A 19000-nucleotide genomic window follows, 5' to 3' on the forward strand; every position below is an offset into this window, starting at 1 on the left:
TTTCCCCAAGCCTTTCTGCCCTTTAACACCAGCCACAAAGTGATGGGGTGAGGGCTGCACCATGGCACACTTCAGTCCTCCGTCAGGGCAAACTACTCAAGGCCAGCCTCCTGTTCTGTAAGTACACTTAACAAACTTACAGCCCCATTCATTGACATATTGACATACTGCTCATTACCTGGGGTGTTAGGCTGGTGGGAGGAGAATGAGCCCGGGTGCTGTAGTAGAACTATCTAGATGACCAGATGACCAGAAAAGATGAAATGTTTGATTAGACATTCCGAGGGGAGGGGCAGGCATACAATAAGCAAAGCGGTCAGCATGGTTTAAAAAAAAAGGCAGAACAAACAGCCCCTTCCCCAGGGAAAGGCCTTCAGCAGGAACCCAGCACTGGGTCCCTGGAAGGCAGGGATTCTGGGCCATAGTCATGCAGTAAAGGCATCACATACTCTTCACATGTCTGAAATCTATGGGAAATGCATGTTGCTTACTGCAGTCACAGGGCACGCTCCCTCACATCTTGCTTTTTTCACCTAAAAACTGGATACTGATACTGATCTTTAGATTGCTTACTTGATTTTTGATATTAGAAATGTCACATCCATGACATTTATCTTTGTACACGTGTGTGTGTGTGGGGGGGGGCAGTTCTGAAGATAAATTCCTAGAACTGGAGAAAGGGGTAAAGGCATTTAACTTTTAAGTTGCAAAAGCACCCTCCAAAATGATTCACTTATGAGAATTTGAGTCTCTTTCCTTACATTGTATCACATAGGTGTTTTTTAAATTGTTACTAAAATGATTGTCATTCCCTCTTATCACACTGATGTTTTACTTTGCATTCTGGGTAAATGAGAGTGAGCATCTTTTGTTTACTCTGCATGTCTGCATATGTGAATGTCCATGCCTTGGCCATTTCTCTTTGGTTTTTTGGTATATTTTACATTAAATCATCGTCACTTTTTATGGTGAAAGAACATTAACTCTGGTTTGATGTAACTGGCAAATAAGTGCTGTTCGTTTTTTTCACCATTTTATGAAAAATTTTAAATAATTGCATAAGTGAGAAGTCATTTACCCTAGATTCTACAATGAACATTTTGCTATATATACATCACCACATATCTCCATCTATTCATTACACTATCCTTCCATCACCTTGCTTCTTTATTGCCTTTCAGAGTAAATTGCAACGAGAAGTATACACTTTACCCCACTCCAGTTTGTATATTATTAGCTACAATTCAACATTTATGGTTCTTTTTGTTCTTAGGAAAAATTTACCTACAGTGAAATGTACAAGTCTTAAGTGTACCATTTGATGAGTTTTGGCAGATGTATACACCTGTGTAACCCCAAACCAGATGTTCTGTATCAAAATGCAGAACATTATCTCAATCCTGAAAATCCTTTTGCCCCTTTCCAGTGCATCCCTGTCCCCATACCCTCTGAAACAAAATCGTTTTTCTGATTTTTTGTTTTAACTTGTTCTGGAGCTTAATTTTGGTGGAGTCATGCAGTTTGCCCTCTTGTGTAAGGGTTCTTTAAGTCAGCACAGTGTTTTTGAGTTTCGTCTCTGCTCCTTTATCCGCACATTCCTGTTTTGTGTTGAATAATATTCCACTTTCTAAATATACCAGTCTCTTCATTTTCTTATGGTTGGAGACTTGAGCTCTTTCCAGTTTTTGGCCGTTATGAATAGAACTGTTAAGATTATTTTTGTGGACACATTTTCATTTCTCTTGGGTAAATACCTAAGGAAAAATGCTGGTTCAGAGGGTAGTGATGTAAACTTTAGTTTTATAAGAAACTAAACAAACATTTTCCCAAGGCAGGTGTACCATTTTACATCCCCGCCAACAAGGTGTGAAGCTTCCATTTACTTCAAACCCTTGCAACGTTTGGTGGTGTCAGTCACTAACCTAAAATACAGAATTTTAGCTATTCTCATAGATGTTTAATTGTAATTTGGTTTTAATTTGCATTTGTGGTTTTAATTTGCATTTTCCCAATGACCAATGATGTTGAGCATCTTTTCATGTGCCTCTTGTCACATGCTTATCTGCTATTCACAAGTCTTCTTATCTTTTTATACCAGGGCTAACAAACTATAGCCCACTGGCCAAATCCAGCCTGTGCCTATTTTTGTAAGGCTCTTGAGCTAGGAATGTGTTTAAAAATTTATGTTATTTAATTAATTTGGTTTTTAAAATATTTTATTTGAGAGAGAGAAGAGAGAGTGGGGAGAAGGAGAGAGGGAGAGAATTTCAAGCAGACTTCACACTGAGCATGGAGCCTAATGTGGGGCTCAGTCTCACAACCCTGAGATCATGACCTGAGCCAAAACCAAGAGTCGGATGCTCAACTGACTGAGCCACTCAGGTACCCTGTGTTTTACAATTTTAAAGGGTTGTTTTAAAAAATGCAGCAGATTATATGTGGCCTACCAAACCTAAAATATTTTATAGGAAAAAATGCTTGACACTGCTATGGATTTGAAGTATATATCTTTTGTGTTGCAAAGTGCTTGGGTACTGATTTTTTAAATTATTCGGATCATCTCTGCCTTTTAGCTGGAGTTTTTAGTCCTTATAAACATTTGATGTAATTACTGATATGGTTGGTTCTATGTCTACCATTTGATTTGTCTTCTCTGTTTTTCTGTTTTGTTTTTTTTTTTTTGCTTTCTTTTATTTATATGTTTTTAGAATTCCATTTTAAGTCCTCTCTTGGTTTTTAACTATACTTCTTTACATTATTTTAGTGGTTGCTCTAGAGGTTATAATCTACCTACCTAAAATTTCACAAACTACAAAGAATATTGCACCACTTGATATAAGATGTAGAAACCATGTGCCTGAAATAGTCCATTAACACCCATTGTCTTTTATGCTATCTTTATATTATGCTTACATGTATTATAAATGCCACATGATAGTGTTATAATATTTGCTTTAAATAATCATATTTTAAAGGAAGGAGGAGGGGAGAAAGTCTCTTACATTTACCAAATATTTACCATATCTGATACTCTCCTCTCCTTCCTGAGGATCTGAGTTTCCATGGGAGCATTTCTTGTAGTATAGATCTGCTGGCAGGAGATTCTCTTCATTTTATTTTACCTGAAAATTTCTTTGTTTCATTTTCATACCTATAATGGGCCACTTCTGTTTGAGGACTCCACATTAGCTGAGTGAGGCTTTCTTAGAGGTGCCCTGCAGTCTGGAGTCTGTTCTACCCAGACCTTCTTTCCCTCTCTGCTTGCAGCCACAGGATCAGACCTGCATCATCATTGCTACCTGCTCCTCTTCCTGCCTTTGCTCACAAGGCCTTGCAGGCTCTAAAGGTTGGTACATTGGCCCTCACAGGGACACGGAACTGCGTGAGTGCCTTTACCATGACCATAGGATTATGGAGTCCACCACCACGGTCACTTATAAGTGTGGGCAGTTCTCAGAGGGAGGGTCGGGAGTCTGGGCCAGTAAGTGTCCAGGCCTCGCTCTCTCTGGTACCTGTCCCAATGGTCAAGTCTCCTCAGAGGGGCTTTTGGTTTCAGGAGCCTTCTCCTGCGTGCCTTCTCCCATGCTGTATTGGCCCTAGCAGAAGCCTTTTACTTAGACACTGAGATTCTGGCCTGGCACACTGGGTGCACCTTCCAGAAATTCTGGAGACCCTGCTGATCCGATTCTGAAGCCAGGGGCTAGGGGTATAGGTTAGGTAGGTGTGTAGGAGGACACAATGGATCGCCATGCCCAAAGCTCAGGACTGGCTCTGCTTCTTGGGTGTGGGGAAAGAAATGCATTTTAAAAGTCATTTTAAGTCCTCTCTTGTTGGAGAAAACAGCCCGCAGCTCCCAGGATAGTGCTTAGAACCTGTCAGGTGCTTTGCAGGAGGAAAATGAGGGAGCAGCAGGCTAATGCCTTGTGCCAGCCCTGGGCACACAAGTAAGGTGAGTTCCTGTCCTGCAGGGGCTCTGGGTCTAAGGGAGAGACCATGTGGGAAGATAACAGAGGTTTGGACAAAGCCCGGGGAGGGGGAGCGGGTGGGAGAGATGAGAATCAAAGATGCCTCCCCAGGGTGGACGATATTTGGGATGTGTTCTGAAGATAAAGTAGCTTTCTGAGTAACAAAGAGGGAAAACCACCTCTATCTAGTGTGTGTGTGTAGCTTTTGTGGGGAGGGGGGATGTGAGCTGTTTGGGGTGATGGGAACATAACACATGGATGGAGACTTGTTTTAAATGCACTCCTTTATTTTTATGACAACCAATTCATTCATTCCACAAGGATTTATTTGGGCACTTACTATGTGCAAGAAATTAGACGAAGCATAAACAGAAAATAATCATTCCATGCCTCTCAACAAGAACAAACATCTATCAGTTGTCCTGACTTCTTGTTCCTGCCTGGTGTGGAAGCACTGAGCGAGGCATAGGGCAGGAAGCAACATCGTCCTGCTCTGTGTAGGACGGGTCCCTGCAGTGTACCCACTTGGATCAAAGTATGGGATTCACTAAAGATTGAGGAACAGACTGGAAAATGCACTGAAGCTGAGGCATAACATAGCCCAACCTGGGCAGCCTTTGGTTTGAAGCCAGTCAGCCTGGGGCCTGAGGAACCGAGGCAGCCTCAGGAGAGCAAGCTGCCAGGAGGTCCTGCCCTGGGGCCCCTGTGAGCCAATCCGCCTGGGCAGCCTGGAGTCTGGGTGCTGAGCCTGCCCGCGAGCAGCTGACTGTGTGCACGTGAGACTGGCTCAGGTGGCGACTTAGATGGCCACGCTGTTGGGAATCCGGTCTGGGGACAAGTAGTAATATGGCAGCTTCTTGTTCTTGTTGCGCTCAGCAATCACGCTGACGATGGTGTCAAGGTTCTTGCGGAATCGGGCCATGGCCTCTTTTACAGGCTTCTCGATGAAATGCTCTTCTGGGTACATGCCCAGGAATAGCTAAGGGCCCGGACACAGACGGACAGGTTAATCTTTGCCGAGGTGATGTAAACTGACAGGCCTGTCTCACCCCCAGAGACCATCCCTTGGGAAGTGAGCGAGGGAGCATGTGCTCATTTCCCCCTTTCCACCCCCTGCTGAGAAGACCCCAAGAATGCCCCTCGTCTGGGGCCTCAGATAAATGGGAGCAATAGCTGCCCTGCCGCGTGTGATGGTGCAGGTGAAGGGGGTCCCACTGGGCCCCGTCCTCTGCTGCACTCCTGCCTTCCCGTCTGGGCTCCGGGGGCCAGCGCTAGCCTCCCCAGCCCGGGACAGCCACGGCCACACTCACACAGCTGCCTGCAAGTTAAAACTAGATCTATCTTTTTAAAAATCATTGGATTGTTAAAATTGGCAGGTTTCATACCCAGGGCTGGAAAGGGTGGGATTTGGGATTAGTTTGTGGAGGACAGATCAGTCTCAACATTCTCTGACCCAGAAATTCCTCTACTAGGAGCATGTCATCTGGCCCTACTGAACACATGTGCAAAGACACATATACAAAGATGTTAGTGAGGGGCCCACACATTAGCAGAGTCCCCAGAGCAACCTCAGTGCCCCCTAAAATGCCCACAAGTCTGGGGCTGGCTGAACTGGTAGTCATTCTGTGTGACACTGAGCTAATGCCATGGTGTTGTGCCTGAGATACTGAGATACCCAGCTTTGACATTAGGTTCATTAGGTAGTCACTGGTGGTGCAGAGTCCCTGTGCTCTCCTGTCCGCCCCCCCCACCCCGAGCTCCATCCAGGCACAGGCCTGGGACCTCCTGGGCACCCCCAGCCTCAGAAGTCAGGATTCCCGGAGAGCAGGTGTCCAACCTAAGCCCTTAATCACAAAGTCCTGAGATGGAAGAATGGGTTAAATCCAGGTGACCTGCCCCCCTAGAGGGGGCAGAACGTCTCCCCTGCTCACCTCATTTTCTTGGAACTGGCTTAGTGCCCACACTGCGCCCAGATGCCAGCAGGAGCGGCCACGGTCTGGCAGCGTATCCACGATCTGCTCGATGGTGACCACACCCTTGGCTGTTGGTGGGGGGGCCCGCATGGTTGGGGGGGCATTGGGGATCCAGGAGCACCAGTCATACTGCAGGGACAGCCACAGGCATGGGTGGGCACCTCCTCAGCCAGCTGCCACCCACCCGCAGCAGGCCATGCCCGTACCTGCCCCACAGACCGAGCACCCGCCCCGATGCCTCCCACCCTCCTTCCCATCACCTCCTGCTCCAGCAGGGCCGGTCCACAGGCCCCCTCTCTGGCTGGTGCCCTTGGCTTAGTGAGCAAAATACACTCAGGGAACACCCAGTTTCTGGCCCCGAGGCTGCCTGAGACCAGCCCCAGAAGACTAGAAAGAGGGGTGGCACTGTCTGGGCCCATAAGCAGCAGTCAAGGTGACTATGGCGATTTCCTGCCCAGAGGACCGACCCTGCCTTTGCCCACCTGGCCAAAGTTCACCGCTGCATGCTGGGCTGAGGCTGTGAAGATCACTACTGTTAGGTACTCCGACAGCTTCTCTCTGGTCTTGATGGACTTGGGGAAACCTAGGGCAGAGCCAGGGACTGGCTGAGGCCCTGACCCCGGAGGTGGGGGGGGCGCAGTGGACCGATGACCCACAGGCACCCTCCCTCTGACCCTCCCCCCGTCCCTGAGTTCCCCCACACAAGGGCTTGGGCGGCCCAGGCATGTGTAAGACACTAGGAGGGGACAGCAGCTTGGCCCAGTGTTCCTGATGTTTCTGACCCTGGTTCTCAGTGGCTGCAGAAAGTCCCTGAGGTGTTCCCATGAGACATACTGGTGAGCAGGGATCCCCTGGGGGCTCTGGCCCCAGCACCAGGCACTAAGGTAGACGCCATGGGCCAGCGCTGTCCCAGGAAAGTCAGAGGTGCAGGGAAGAGCAGAAGAGACGGCCAGGAGGAGAGCCGGAGGGGGTTTGTACCTGAGGTCTTCTTGCCCCGCATGCCGTACACATACACATCCTTCACGAAGTCCTGCAGCTCCTGGTCCTCTACCACCACCTGGTCACTCTTGTAGTAGATGCCTACCACCTCGGCCGTGAACCTGGCTCAGGAGGAGGGGCCCAGCTAGGAGCGGGTGACCTGGCCAGGGTTTGCAGAGCCGGGCCCCTGAGCCCCAGGGCAGAGCTCCAGTGGTGACCCTGTGACTTACTCCTTAATGTCCAGACTCGGGTCATTCACCCCCACTCCCACCCACATACCTTCCTCTCTCTCTCTGGGCCCTGACAATGGACCCATGCCGTGGCCCACTGAGTCAGTGGTCCAGGCCCCTGGCCCAGCCTGTCAATACCCTGGTCCTCTCCTCCTCCAGGAGCTCTTCTCATTCTGCACAGAGCAGGTCCCACGACCCCAGCGGGCACTCACGTCTTGATGGCCTCCCACACCAGGAGCCCGTCGTCCCGGTAGAAGTAGTGGGGAATGTCCTCTGTGCTGTCCATTCCCCGAGCTTTGATGGCTTCAGGGAAGCACAGGGAGGTGTAGGTCAGGTCCTGCATGGCCCTCTGCACCATCTGCACGTGCCCACCGCCCCCTGTGGCGTTGGCCTTGAGTTGGGGGGGAGAGAGCACCGTGAGCTGAGGCTGGCCACCCCTCGCCAGCCTTCTCACCCAGAGCTCACCATGAGAAACTGTGAAAGGACACTGCGGGGGGCCGGGCTTGCGGATGGGCAAGCCCATGTCCCGGGGGTTTAGGAGGTGGAGTAGGAGGGATGCTTAATTCTGAGAATACCCAGGGCAGCCCAGTGAGGAGGTCAGAGAGGCCCGATCTAATAATGCAGGGGATTGCAGCGGAGGGTGTGTGTGCAGGGACTGGGGGCGGCGGCAGGAGGGTGGGTGCTTGTTCTGAGCCCAGGCTGCCTGGAGCGCCAGCACTGCTCTCGGTCACCTGAGTTTTGGGCTCAAAAAAGGGGCGGATACCAGCCCCCAGGACCACACACACAACTCTTTGGAGGGCTGTGTTTGCTTAGGTGAGGGCTGGAGAGATGCACAAGGAGGGATCCTGGTCCTCATCCCAGCACACATGGTGGCTGAGCAGTCAGGCCACTGCAGAACCTTTAAAGGAGGACTTGGGTACTGGGGTGCCACACGTCGGTCCACAGGGCCGTATGACCCAAGCGGGAGTGATGGGAGCTGCTCCCTGGACTTTCTGCTTGGATGGGAGTGGACGGTCGCCGTGTGGGAACACGAGCCTGGAGCTCCCTGTGATGAGGACCCACTGCCCCCTCCCACAGGGGAGAGCCTGTCTGCAGAGCCCGACTGGGACAATGGGGCCCACACAGTTTAAAGAGTGGAGGAGTGCCAGCCAGTGTCTCTGTCCCCTGGGGCCATTATTTGAGCCCCTGGGTCCATTTTGGGAGGAGTTGGGAGCCCCCTCTATTATGTCCAGGGTTTTGAGATAATACACTTCTTTTCCAGCTTCAGCCGGTTTGACTTGGGTTTTGTCATTTGCAACCCAAATGGGGGCTCAGCCTCACTGATGAGCTGGCTGCCTCACTAAGGGGAGGTGGGAGAGGAAGAAGGGTGGGAAGAGGGCCGCTGGGAGGGTCCAGGTTTGGTAAGGCCGCAGGGGGTCGGAACGGGCAAGGTGCTGCCTGAGAGAACGTGAGGGACAGGTAGGGCTTAGGCCCAGCTGAGGGGAGGGCGGGGTGGGAGCATTGGCCCAGGAGCGCCGAGGGCGGGAGGTGGTGCTGCGTGAGATCTACAGCCACAGGCCAGAGGATGGGGAGAGAGCGGGACGAGGCTACAGGGCAACACAGGCCCCGCGAAGAAGTGCTGAGAAGCAGGCAGTGCACTCGGGAGGGGCGGGGTCACGGGTGGGGAAGGGGCCAGAGCTTGGCCAGAGGACCTGGGGAGCCTCCAGTCCGAGCGCCTCCAGCCTCCCACCCGTCCCAGGCACGCACCCGCCACCCTAGTGCCTAGGGGCCTTGCTCCTGAGAGGACACCTGGCCTGGGGGGTGGAGGTTTGGAGCAGTGGGGCCCTGCACAGAGCTGGATGGGAGGTGCCCACCTTGTCAAAGAGGCCGTACTCGCAGATGAGCTGCTCGCGGGCCTTGGTGTTGATGGCGATCGTGAACCGCACGTGTGCCACCAGAAGCTGTGTGAGGGGGAAGCAGGAGAAGGCCTCAAAGAAGGCCTGGCTGGGCCTCCCGACCAGGTCTCCACCCCCCCCACGTGCCCCCAGAGACCCCCAGCGCCCCACACCCCAGTCCACTGAGGAGGGGTGATGCGAGTGCTGAGGGAGGAAGTGCAGGTCAGGGGAGCTGCTGGGGCCTGGGGACCGCAGCTTCAACGCTTAGTGACGTGAAGATGAAGATGATAATAGGCAGCACTTGCATAGAGCTGAACTATGTGCTAGGTACTGTTTTCAACTCTCTGCATTTGTTAACTGTTTTGGTTCTGCCAATAATCCTATGAGGCAGGTGTACTCTTGGCTCCCTGCTGCACAGATAGGGGAACAGGCCGAGAGAGGTGTCTTGAGCCTGCATCACCCCAGCGGTCAGTGCCAGGAGGATTCAGGAAGAGAGAAGGGCAGTGATGGTGGCGCCTGGGATCAGACAAGGGTCACACTGACCTCGTTTGCCTCTTCAAACTCTGCTCCCAGGCCAGCCAGGGCCCATGTCAGGCCCAGGCCTCATGTCCTCAGGGACCCACAGGCTCAGAGCTGTAGTACCACCCCTGGGCATCTCTCCAAGGGCCCGTCTCTGCTGGCTACTCCCGGACCCAGCCCTGTGGGGGTGCCAGTGCCCCGCCTCCCTCCCTCCGCCCCCCCATATGCCAGTGCCCTCCTCCACCGGCTGAGGCAGTAGCTTGCTGTACCTTGAAAATGGGGTGCACGGCGGGCAGCTGGCGGTACAGGGCAATGCCAAAAACCTCAGATACCAGGTGTGTGCGCAGAAGGTGGGTGATGGTCTGGTGGATGTGGAAGTCACTGGAGCGCACCCAGATTTTGGCCAGAAGCCAGTCATATTTTGCATCCGAAGGGAGAAAAATCGGGTTTTCATCTCCTGGGATTTGGTTGAGCTAATACAATGGAGAAAGAAAATACGTGGCAATATTTTGTTCTGTATAGCTATAGGAGAGCCTGGCCTCTTAGGAAATTCCAGAAGAATCCAAATTTCTTAAACAGTGGTCTTTGAGTCATGAGAGGATCGTGGAGGAGGGCAGAGGGCCCAGGGTTTGCATTTCCCACCCCAGGGACAACATGTACTGGCTGTAGGATGCTGGACACCTTACTGAGCCTCTCTGAGCTCTGGGTGCACCACCTGTCACACTCTTTACTTACCTCCCAGAGTGAAGGCAAGTGACTAAGATGGCCCAAAAACACCAGCAAGGAGCAGGTCAGGTGCTTACAGCATGTTACTCTGCTCTTCTACTGCCCCCATCTTTCTCACCTCCTTTGCCCACTTGCTCCCTCCTGGGTTCTGCCCACTGCTCCGACTACTGCTTTTCCATGTCCCAGATGTTACTTTCCTCTGTTCTTCCCTTAAATGTTGCTGTCCCCAGGCGCCAGCTGGTTCACCTGACTTCCCTTCTTGCCCTTGACTAGCTCCTCCAGTTCCCAGGGCTCTAGGATCCTCAGGATGCAATGGCCTAGGTCCCTGTCATTTGAGCCCAGACCTGTAGCCAGTTGCCTCCTGTCAGAGAGACCAGGCTTGCCTTCCCCTTTCCAGTTTCAACTCCACACTGAAGCCAACGTGACTTTTTTATTTCTAAAATGCAATTCACATTATGTCAATCTCCTCCTTAAAACCAGTCACCTCTTAGGGAGGAGCAAGATGGTGGAGGAGTAGGAGACCTGGACTTCATCTGGTCCCAGGAATTTGGCTAGATAGGGATCAAACCATTCTGAACACCTACGAACTCAACAGGAGATCGAAGAAAAGAAAAGCAGCAACTCTCTGAACAGAAAGGCAACCATTTTCTGGAAGGTAGGATGTGCGGAGAAGTGAATCCAAGGTGATACTCGGGAGGATAGATGGCAGGGGAAGGGCCTCTGTCGGCAGCTTCTGGCAAGTGATAGAGCCGCGGAGCACAAAATTGGAACTTTTAGAAGTCGGCTCCGCTGAGGGACGTCACTCCAGTGGCTAAGCGGGGGGTGGAATCCTCACGGGACAGTGTGGACTCAGGACCCTCGGGGTCACAGAAAGACCGGGGGTGCCTGAGTGCGGCAGAGCTCCCAGGTATCGGAGCGGGGAAGCTGGCTGCAGAGACAGAGCCGAGGCGCGGGCTCTCAGCTCGGGGTGGCCATAAACCGTGATCCGCGGCCCAGTCACGCCACTGCTCCTGCAGCAGGGACCCAACAAGTGGCAGAGCCGGGGAGACTCCCCTTCCTCCCCCAGGAGGAGCAGCGCGGGAGCGCACCGCAGGGATCTGCTGGGTTTGGAGACTCCACGCGGGGTCGGGTGCCAGAGATAGAAAGGCCAGTCACAGGCCGGGTGAGCACGGAGTGCAGCCGGAGACCGGGGACAAGGGAGTGACTGCTTTTCTCTGGGGGTGCACTGAGGAGCGGGGCCCCGAGTTCTCGGCTCCTCCGGGGTGGAGATTGGGAGGCCGTCATTTTCACTCATGTCCTTCAAAGCTGTATGGAAAGCTTGCAGGGAACAAAATCTACAGAGAGCAAACCCTAGCAGATTACTTAGCCCGGACCCGGCAAAGGCGGGACAATTCCTCCTCTGGCAAAGACATTTGGGAAACACGGCCGCAGGCCCCTCCCCCAGAAGATCAGCAAGAACAGCCAGCCAAGATCAAGTTTATTGATCAGTAAGAATGGCAGAACTCCAGCACTAGGGGAATACAGCACATAGAATTCATGGCTTTTCCCCCATGATTCTTTAGTCTTTCAAAGTTAATTTTTAAAATTTTTTTCTTTTTCTATTTTTTAAAAAGTTTTCTTCACTTTTTCAGCCAACATCTTATCAATTCCTTTTTTAAAATCTTTTTTAATTTTCATTTTTACAGTCATTTCTATCCTTTCATTGTATTTAACCTTATTTTTTGTGTGTATATAAGTTACATATATATGTATGTATATATATATGTGTGTGTGTGTGTGTGTGTGTGTGTGTGTGTGTGTGTATATATGCTTTTCTTTCTTTAAAATTTTGGGATACAGTTTCTTCAAACAGACCAAAATATACCGTAAATCTAGTGTATGGCTTTGTTCTAGTCTCCCGCCTGGTCACATTCTCATCCCCCGCTTTTTAAAAAATTTTTTCAACCAACTTCTTATCAATTCTTTTAAAATCTGTTTTAATTTTCATCTTTAGGGTCATATTCCATCCGTTCATCATGTTTACCTTTATTTTTGTATATATATGTTTTTCTTTCTTTAAAATTGTGGGAGGCAGTTTTTTCTAACAGACCAAAATACAGCCAAAATCTAGTGTGGCTCTGTTCTATTTACCAGCCCGATCATATTTTTTTTTCCTTTCTTTTCTCCCTGGTTTCGGGTCTCTTCTGATTTGGGTAGTGTATATTTTTCTGGGGTCGTTGTTACCCTGTTAGCATTTTGTTCTCTCATTCATCTCTTCTCTGGACAAAAGGACAAGATGGAAAAACTCACCTCAACAAAAAGAACAAGAGGCAGTACCGACTGCCAGGGACCTAATCAATATGGACATTAGTAAGATGTCAGAACTAGAGTTCAGAACGACGATTTTAAAGATACTAGCTGGACTTGAAAAAAGCATGGAAGATACTAGAGAATCCCTTTCTAGAGAAATAAAAGAACTAAAACTAACCAAGTCAAAATCAAAAAGGCTATTAATGAGGTGCAATAAAAAATGGAGGTTCTAACTGCTAGGATAAATGAGGCAGAAGAGACAATTAGTAATATAGAAGACCAACTGATAGAGAATAAAGAAGCTGAGAAAAAGAGAGATAAACAACTACTGGATCACGAAGGGCAGTATTTGAGAAATAAGCGATACCATAAGACAAAACAACATTAGAATAATTGGGATCCCAGAAGAAGAAAGAGAGAGAGGGGCAGAAGGTATACTGGAGCAAATTATAGCAGAGACCGTCCCTAATTTGGGGAAGGAAACAGGCATCAAAATCCAGGAGGCACAGAGAACCCCTCTGAAAATCAATAAAAATAGGTCAACATCCCAACATCTAAGAGTAAAACTTACAAGTCTCAGAGATAAGAGAAAATCCTGAAAGCAGCTGGGGACAAGAGGTCTGTAACCTACAACTGTAGAAACATTAGATTGGCAGCAGACCTATCCACAGAAACCTGGCAGGCCAGAAAGGACTGGCATGATATCCTCAGAGCACTAAACGAGAAAAATATGCAGCCAAGAATACTATATCCAGCTAGGCTGTCATTGAAAATAGAAGGAGAGATAAAAAGCTTCTAGGACAAACAAAACCTAAAGGAATTTGCAAACACGAAACCAGCCCTCCAAGAAATATTGAAAGGGGTCCTCTAAGCAAAGAGAGAGCCTAAAAGTAACACAGACCAGAAAGGAACAGAAACAATATACAGTAACAGTCACCTTACAGGCAATACAATGGCACTAAATTCATATCTTTCAATAGTTACCCCAAATGTCAATGGGCTAAATGCCCCAATCAAGAGACACAGGCTATCAGATTGGATAAAAAAACAAGACCCATTGATATCCTGTCTGCAAGAGACTCATTTTAGACCCAAAGGCATCTCCAGATTGAAAGTGACAATGGTGGAAAACGATTTACCATGCTAATGGACACCAAAAGAAAGCTGGGGTGGCAATCCTTATATCAGACAAATTAGATTTTAAACCAAAGACTGTAATAAGAGATGAGGAAGGACACTACATCCTACTTAAACAGTCTATCCAACAAGATCTAACAATTGTAAATATCTATGGCCCTAACATGGGAGCACCCAACTATATAAGCCAATTAATAACAAAAGCAAAGAAACACATTGACAACAATACAATAATAGTGGGGAACTTTAACACCCCCTTCATGAAATGGACAGATCATCTAAGCAAAAGATCAACAAGGAAATAAAGGCTTTAAATGACACACTGGACCAAATGGACTTCACAGATATATTCAGAACATTCCATCCCAAAGCAACAGAATACACATTCTTCTCTAGTGCCCATGGAATATTCTCCAGAATAGATCACATCCTAGGTCACAAATCAGGTCTCAACTGGTACCAAAAGACTGGGATCATTCCTGGTACATTTTCGGACCACAGTGCTTTGAAACTAGAACTCAATCACAAGAAAAAAGTTGGAAGGAACTCAAATACATGGAGGCAAAGAGCATCCTACTGAAGAATGAATGGGTCAACCAGGAAATTAAAGAAGAATTAAAAAAATTCATGGAAACAAATTAAAATGAAAACACAACTGCCCAAAATCTTTGGGATGCAGCAAAGGTTGTCCAATAGGAAAGTATATAGCAATACAAGCGTTTCTCAAGAAACAAGAAAGGTCTCAAATACACAACCTAACCCTACACCTAAAGGAGCTGGAGAAAGAACAGCAAATAAAGCCTAAACCCAGCAGGAGAAGAGAAATCATAAAGATCAGAGCAGAAATCAATGAACTAGAAACCAAAAGAACAGTAGAACAGATCAATGAAACTAGGAGCTGGTTCTTTGACAGAATTAACAAGATTGATAAACCCCTGGCCAGACTTATCAAAAAGAAAAGAGAAAGGACCCAAATCAACAAAATCATGAATGAAAGAGGAGAGATCACCACCAACACCAAAAAAATACAAACAATTATAAGAATATATTATGAGCAACTATATGCCAGCAAATTAGACAGTCTGGAAGAAATGGATGCATTCCTAGAGACCTATAAACTACCAAAACTGAACCAGGAAGAAATAGAAGACCTGAACAGACCCATAACCACCAAGGAAATTGAAGCAGTCATCAAAAATCTCGCAACCAACAAAAGCCCAGGGCCAGATGGCTTCTCAGGCGAATTCTACCAAACATTTAAAGAAGAATTAATACCTATTCTTCTGAAACTGTTCCAAACAATAGAAATGGAAGGAAAACTTCCAAACTCGTTTTATGAGGCCACCACTACCTTGATCCCAAAATCAGACAAAGACCTCATCAAAAAGGAGAACTACAGACCAGGATCCCTGATGAACATGGATGCAAAAATGCTCAGCAAAATACTAGCCAATCAGATCCAACAGTACATAAAAAGGATTATTCACCACAACCATGTGGGATTTATTCCTGGGCTGCAAGTTTGGTTCAACATCCGCAAATCAATCAATGTGATATGATACATTAATAACAGAAAGAACAAGAACCATATGACACTCTCAATAGATGCAGAAAAAGCATTTGACAAAGTACAGCATCCTTTCTTGAATAAAACTCTTCAGAGTATAGGGATAGAGGGTACATACCTCAATATCATAAAAGCCATCTATGAAAAACCCACAGCAAATATCATCCTCAATGGGGAAAAGGTGAGAGCCTTTCCCTTAAGATCAGGAACCCGTCAAGGATGCCCACTCTCGCCACTATTGTTCAACATAGTACTAGAAGTCATCAGCAGTCAGCATCAGCAGTCAGACAACAAAAAGAAATAAAAGGTATCCGAATCGGCAAAGAAGAAGTCAAACTCTCACTCTTTGCAGATGATATGATACTTTATGTGGAAAACCCAAAAGACTCCACCCCAAAACTGCTAGAACGCATACAGGAATTCAGTAAAGTGGCAGGATATAAAATCAATGCACATAAATCAGTGGCATTTCTATACATCAACAAGAAGACAGAAGAAAGAGAAACTAAGGAGTCGATCCCATTTATAATTGCACCCAAAACCCTAAGATACCTAGGAATAAATCTAACCAAAGAGGCAAAGAATCTGTACTCAGAAAACTATAGAATACTCATGAAAGAAATTGAGGAAGACACAAAGAAATGGAAAAACGTCCCATGCTCATGGATTGGAAGAACAAAGAAATGGAACAAAAAAATCCTAAAATTTCTATGGAACCAGAAAAGATCCCGAATAGCCAGAGGAATGTTGAAAAAGAAAAGCAAAGCTGGTGGCATCACAATTCCGGACTTCAAACTCTATTACAAAGCTGTAATCATCAAGACAGTATGGTTCTGGCACAAAAACAGACATATAGATCAATGGAACAGAATCGAGAACCCAAAAATGGACCCTCAAGTCTATGGTCAACTAATCTTTGACAAAGCAGGAAAGAATGTCCAGTGGAAAAAAGTCTCTTCAACAAATAATGTTGGGAAAATTGGACAGCCACATGCAGAAGAATGAAACTGGACCATTTCCTTACACCACACACAAAAATAGACTCCAAATGGTTGAAAGACCTCAATGTGAGACAGGAATCCATCAAAATCCTTGAGGAGAGCACAGGCAACAGCCTCTTCGACCTCAGCTGCAGCACCTTCTTCCTAGACACATTGCCAAAGGCAAGGGAAGCAAGGCCAAAAATGAACTCTTGGGACTTCATCAAGATACAAAGCTTTTGCACAGCAAAAGAAACAGTCAACAAAACCAAAAGGCAACTGACAGAATGGGAGAAGATATTTGCAAATGACATATCAGATAAAGGGCTAGTATCCAAAATCTATAAAGAACTTATCAAACTCAACACCCAAAGAACAAATAATCCAGTCAAGAAATGGGCAGAAGATATGAACAGATATTTCTGCAAAGAAGACATCCAAATGGCCAAAAGACACCTGAAAAAGTGTTCAACATCACTCAGCATCAGGGAAATCCAAATCAAAACCTCAATGAGATACCACCTCACACCAGTCAGAATGGCTAAAAATAACAAGTCAGGAAACGACAGATGTTGGCGAGGATGCGGAGAAAGGGGAACCCTCCTACACTGTTGGTGGGAATGTAAGCTGGTGCAGCCACTCTGAAAACAGTATGGAGTTTCCTCAAAAAGTTGAAAATAACAGGGGAGGAAAAGATGGCGGAAGAGTAGAGGACCCTATTCCAACCATTCCCTAGAATTGAGCTGGATATCTACCAGACCACTCTGAACACCCACGAAATCAGCCTGAGATGTAAGAAGATAGATCTGGGTCTTTACAAACAGAATGTTGCAGGTGGTTGGTTTTGAGGTATGAAGCGGGAAGCCGTGATTCCGCGGGCACATATTGGAAGATAAATGGAATGGGGGGGGATCCTACACCACCGGTGAGCGACAGCCTCCTGCACTGGGGACAGGGCACAGACTCACAGACCAGTAGCAGCGGGGAAAGGACTTTAGGGCAGCCCCCCAGACTGAAACCTGGAGTGACGGGGCCATGCGTGCAAACTGGGAGCACTGGTGGTTTTAGAAGCAAAAAGGGCAGCGATGTGCCCCCGTGCCCCAACCTGGAGGTGAGGACTGGGAGCCCTGCTGAGGGGGGCACAACCCAGGACACTAAAGTTTATAGTAGCACAGACAGAAACAGAGACAGTGTGGCCTGGAGAGCTCACTGAAGAACAGACTGTAATCTCTCTGCTCTGAGGCAGAGGGTTGGAAACAATCTCTTCTACTCTGACTCTCGGAGGAGATGCAGAAAGCCTCCAGAGAATAAAAGCACACCAAAATCGGTTTTCACTGAGCCCATTCCCCCCGCCCCCCCAGGGGGCAGGGCAACTCTGCCCAAACAGGGTTGCCTGAGTAACAGCGCAGCAGATCCCCTCCCCAGAAGACAGGCTGGGAGAACAAGAGGCCAATAACCCTAAGGTCCCTATATAACAGGTGCATCTTGCTTGGGTTGTGGTCAATAATTTAGACTCTGTACATTCCCTCAACAGAATGGCTAGGAGGAGGAACCCCCAAAATAGGAAAGACTCAGAGACTGTGATTTCTGCCACAGATTTACAAATGGATACAGATATAACCAAGATGTCGGAAATGGAATTCACGGTAGCAATTGTGAAGAAAATACCTAGAATGGAGAAATCGATTAATGGTAATATCGAGTTTCTAAGAACAGAAATAAAAGTTGAACTGGCAGAACTTAAAAATGCCATCTAGATAATCTAACAGCTAGGGTAAGCAAGACAGAAGAAAAAGTTAGTGATCTAGAAGACCAATTGTTAGAAAAGAAGGAAAAAGAGGAGGCCAGGGAAAAACAAATCAAAATCCACGTAAATAGAATCAGAGAAATAAGTGACACCATGAAACGTTTCAATGTCAGAATTATTGGGATCCCTGAGGGGGTGGAGATAGAGAGAGGACTAGAAGATATATTTGAGCAAATTGTACCTGAGAACTTCCCTAATCTGGGGAATGAAACAAACATTCACGTCCTAGAGGCAGAGAGGACCCCTCCCAAGATCAAGGAAAACAGGCAAACACCCCGGCATGTAATAGTAAAACTTGCAAATCTTGGACAAGGAAACCATCTTAAGGGCAGTTAGGGGGAAGAGATTCCTTATGTACAGAGGGAGGAACATCAGAACAATGTCAGACCTATCCACAGAGACCTGGCAAGCCAGAAAGGCCTGGCAAGACATATTCAGGGTACTAACGAGAAGAACATGCAGCCAAGAATACTTTATCTGGCAAGGCTGTCATTTAGAATGGATGGAGAGATGCAGAGTTCCAAGACAGGCAGAAACTGAAAGAATATGTGACCACTAAGCTGGCCGACAAGAAATGTTAAGGGTAGTTCTATAAAAGGAGAAAGACCCCAAGAGTGATATACAACAGAATTTACAGGGACAATCTATAAAAACAAGGTCTTCACAGGCAACATGATGACAATAAATTCATATCTTTCAATAATCACTCTCAATGTGAACAGCCTAAATGCTCCCATAAAACAGCACAGGGTTGCAGACTGGATAAAAAGACAGGACCCATCCATATGCTGTCTACAAGAGACTCATTTTGAACCTAAAGGTACATCCAGACTGAAAGTGAAGGGATGGAGATCCATCTTCCATGCCAGCAGACCACAAAGGAAAGCTGGGGTACTAATTCTTATATCAGACAAATTAGATTTTAAACTAGAGACTGTAGTTAGAGACACAGAAG

At 47.5% G+C, this 19000-nt stretch overlaps 1 protein-coding gene across 2 annotated transcripts in view; it reads right to left on the bottom strand.

Annotated features, from left to right (window-relative positions):
• Nucleotides 1–4239: 4239 nt before the first annotated feature.
• The window catches only part of ALOX5 (arachidonate 5-lipoxygenase), a 72082-nt gene continuing 57321 nt past the window's right edge, over nucleotides 4240–19000 (bottom strand). The window contains exons 8-14 of one of the 2 annotated variants that reach the window (XM_027596119.2): nucleotides 9809–10012; nucleotides 9000–9086; nucleotides 7359–7537; nucleotides 6917–7038; nucleotides 6421–6521; nucleotides 5897–6067; nucleotides 4240–4944 (exon numbers count right to left, since the gene is read on the bottom strand). In XM_027596119.2, the coding sequence (XP_027451920.1) occupies nucleotides 4765–4944; nucleotides 5897–6067; nucleotides 6421–6521; nucleotides 6917–7038; nucleotides 7359–7537; nucleotides 9000–9086; nucleotides 9809–10012 (1044 nt within the window). In that variant the 3' untranslated portion in view covers nucleotides 4240–4764. The remainder of the gene's footprint in view (nucleotides 4945–5896; nucleotides 6068–6420; nucleotides 6522–6916; nucleotides 7039–7358; nucleotides 7538–8999; nucleotides 9087–9808; nucleotides 10013–19000) is intronic. The other variant, XM_027596120.2, reaches the window with a different exon arrangement.

The sequence above is a fragment of the Zalophus californianus genome, chromosome 15 (assembly GCF_009762305.2).
Source record: "Zalophus californianus isolate mZalCal1 chromosome 15, mZalCal1.pri.v2, whole genome shotgun sequence".
Taxonomy (NCBI): Eukaryota; Metazoa; Chordata; class Mammalia; order Carnivora; family Otariidae; genus Zalophus; species Zalophus californianus.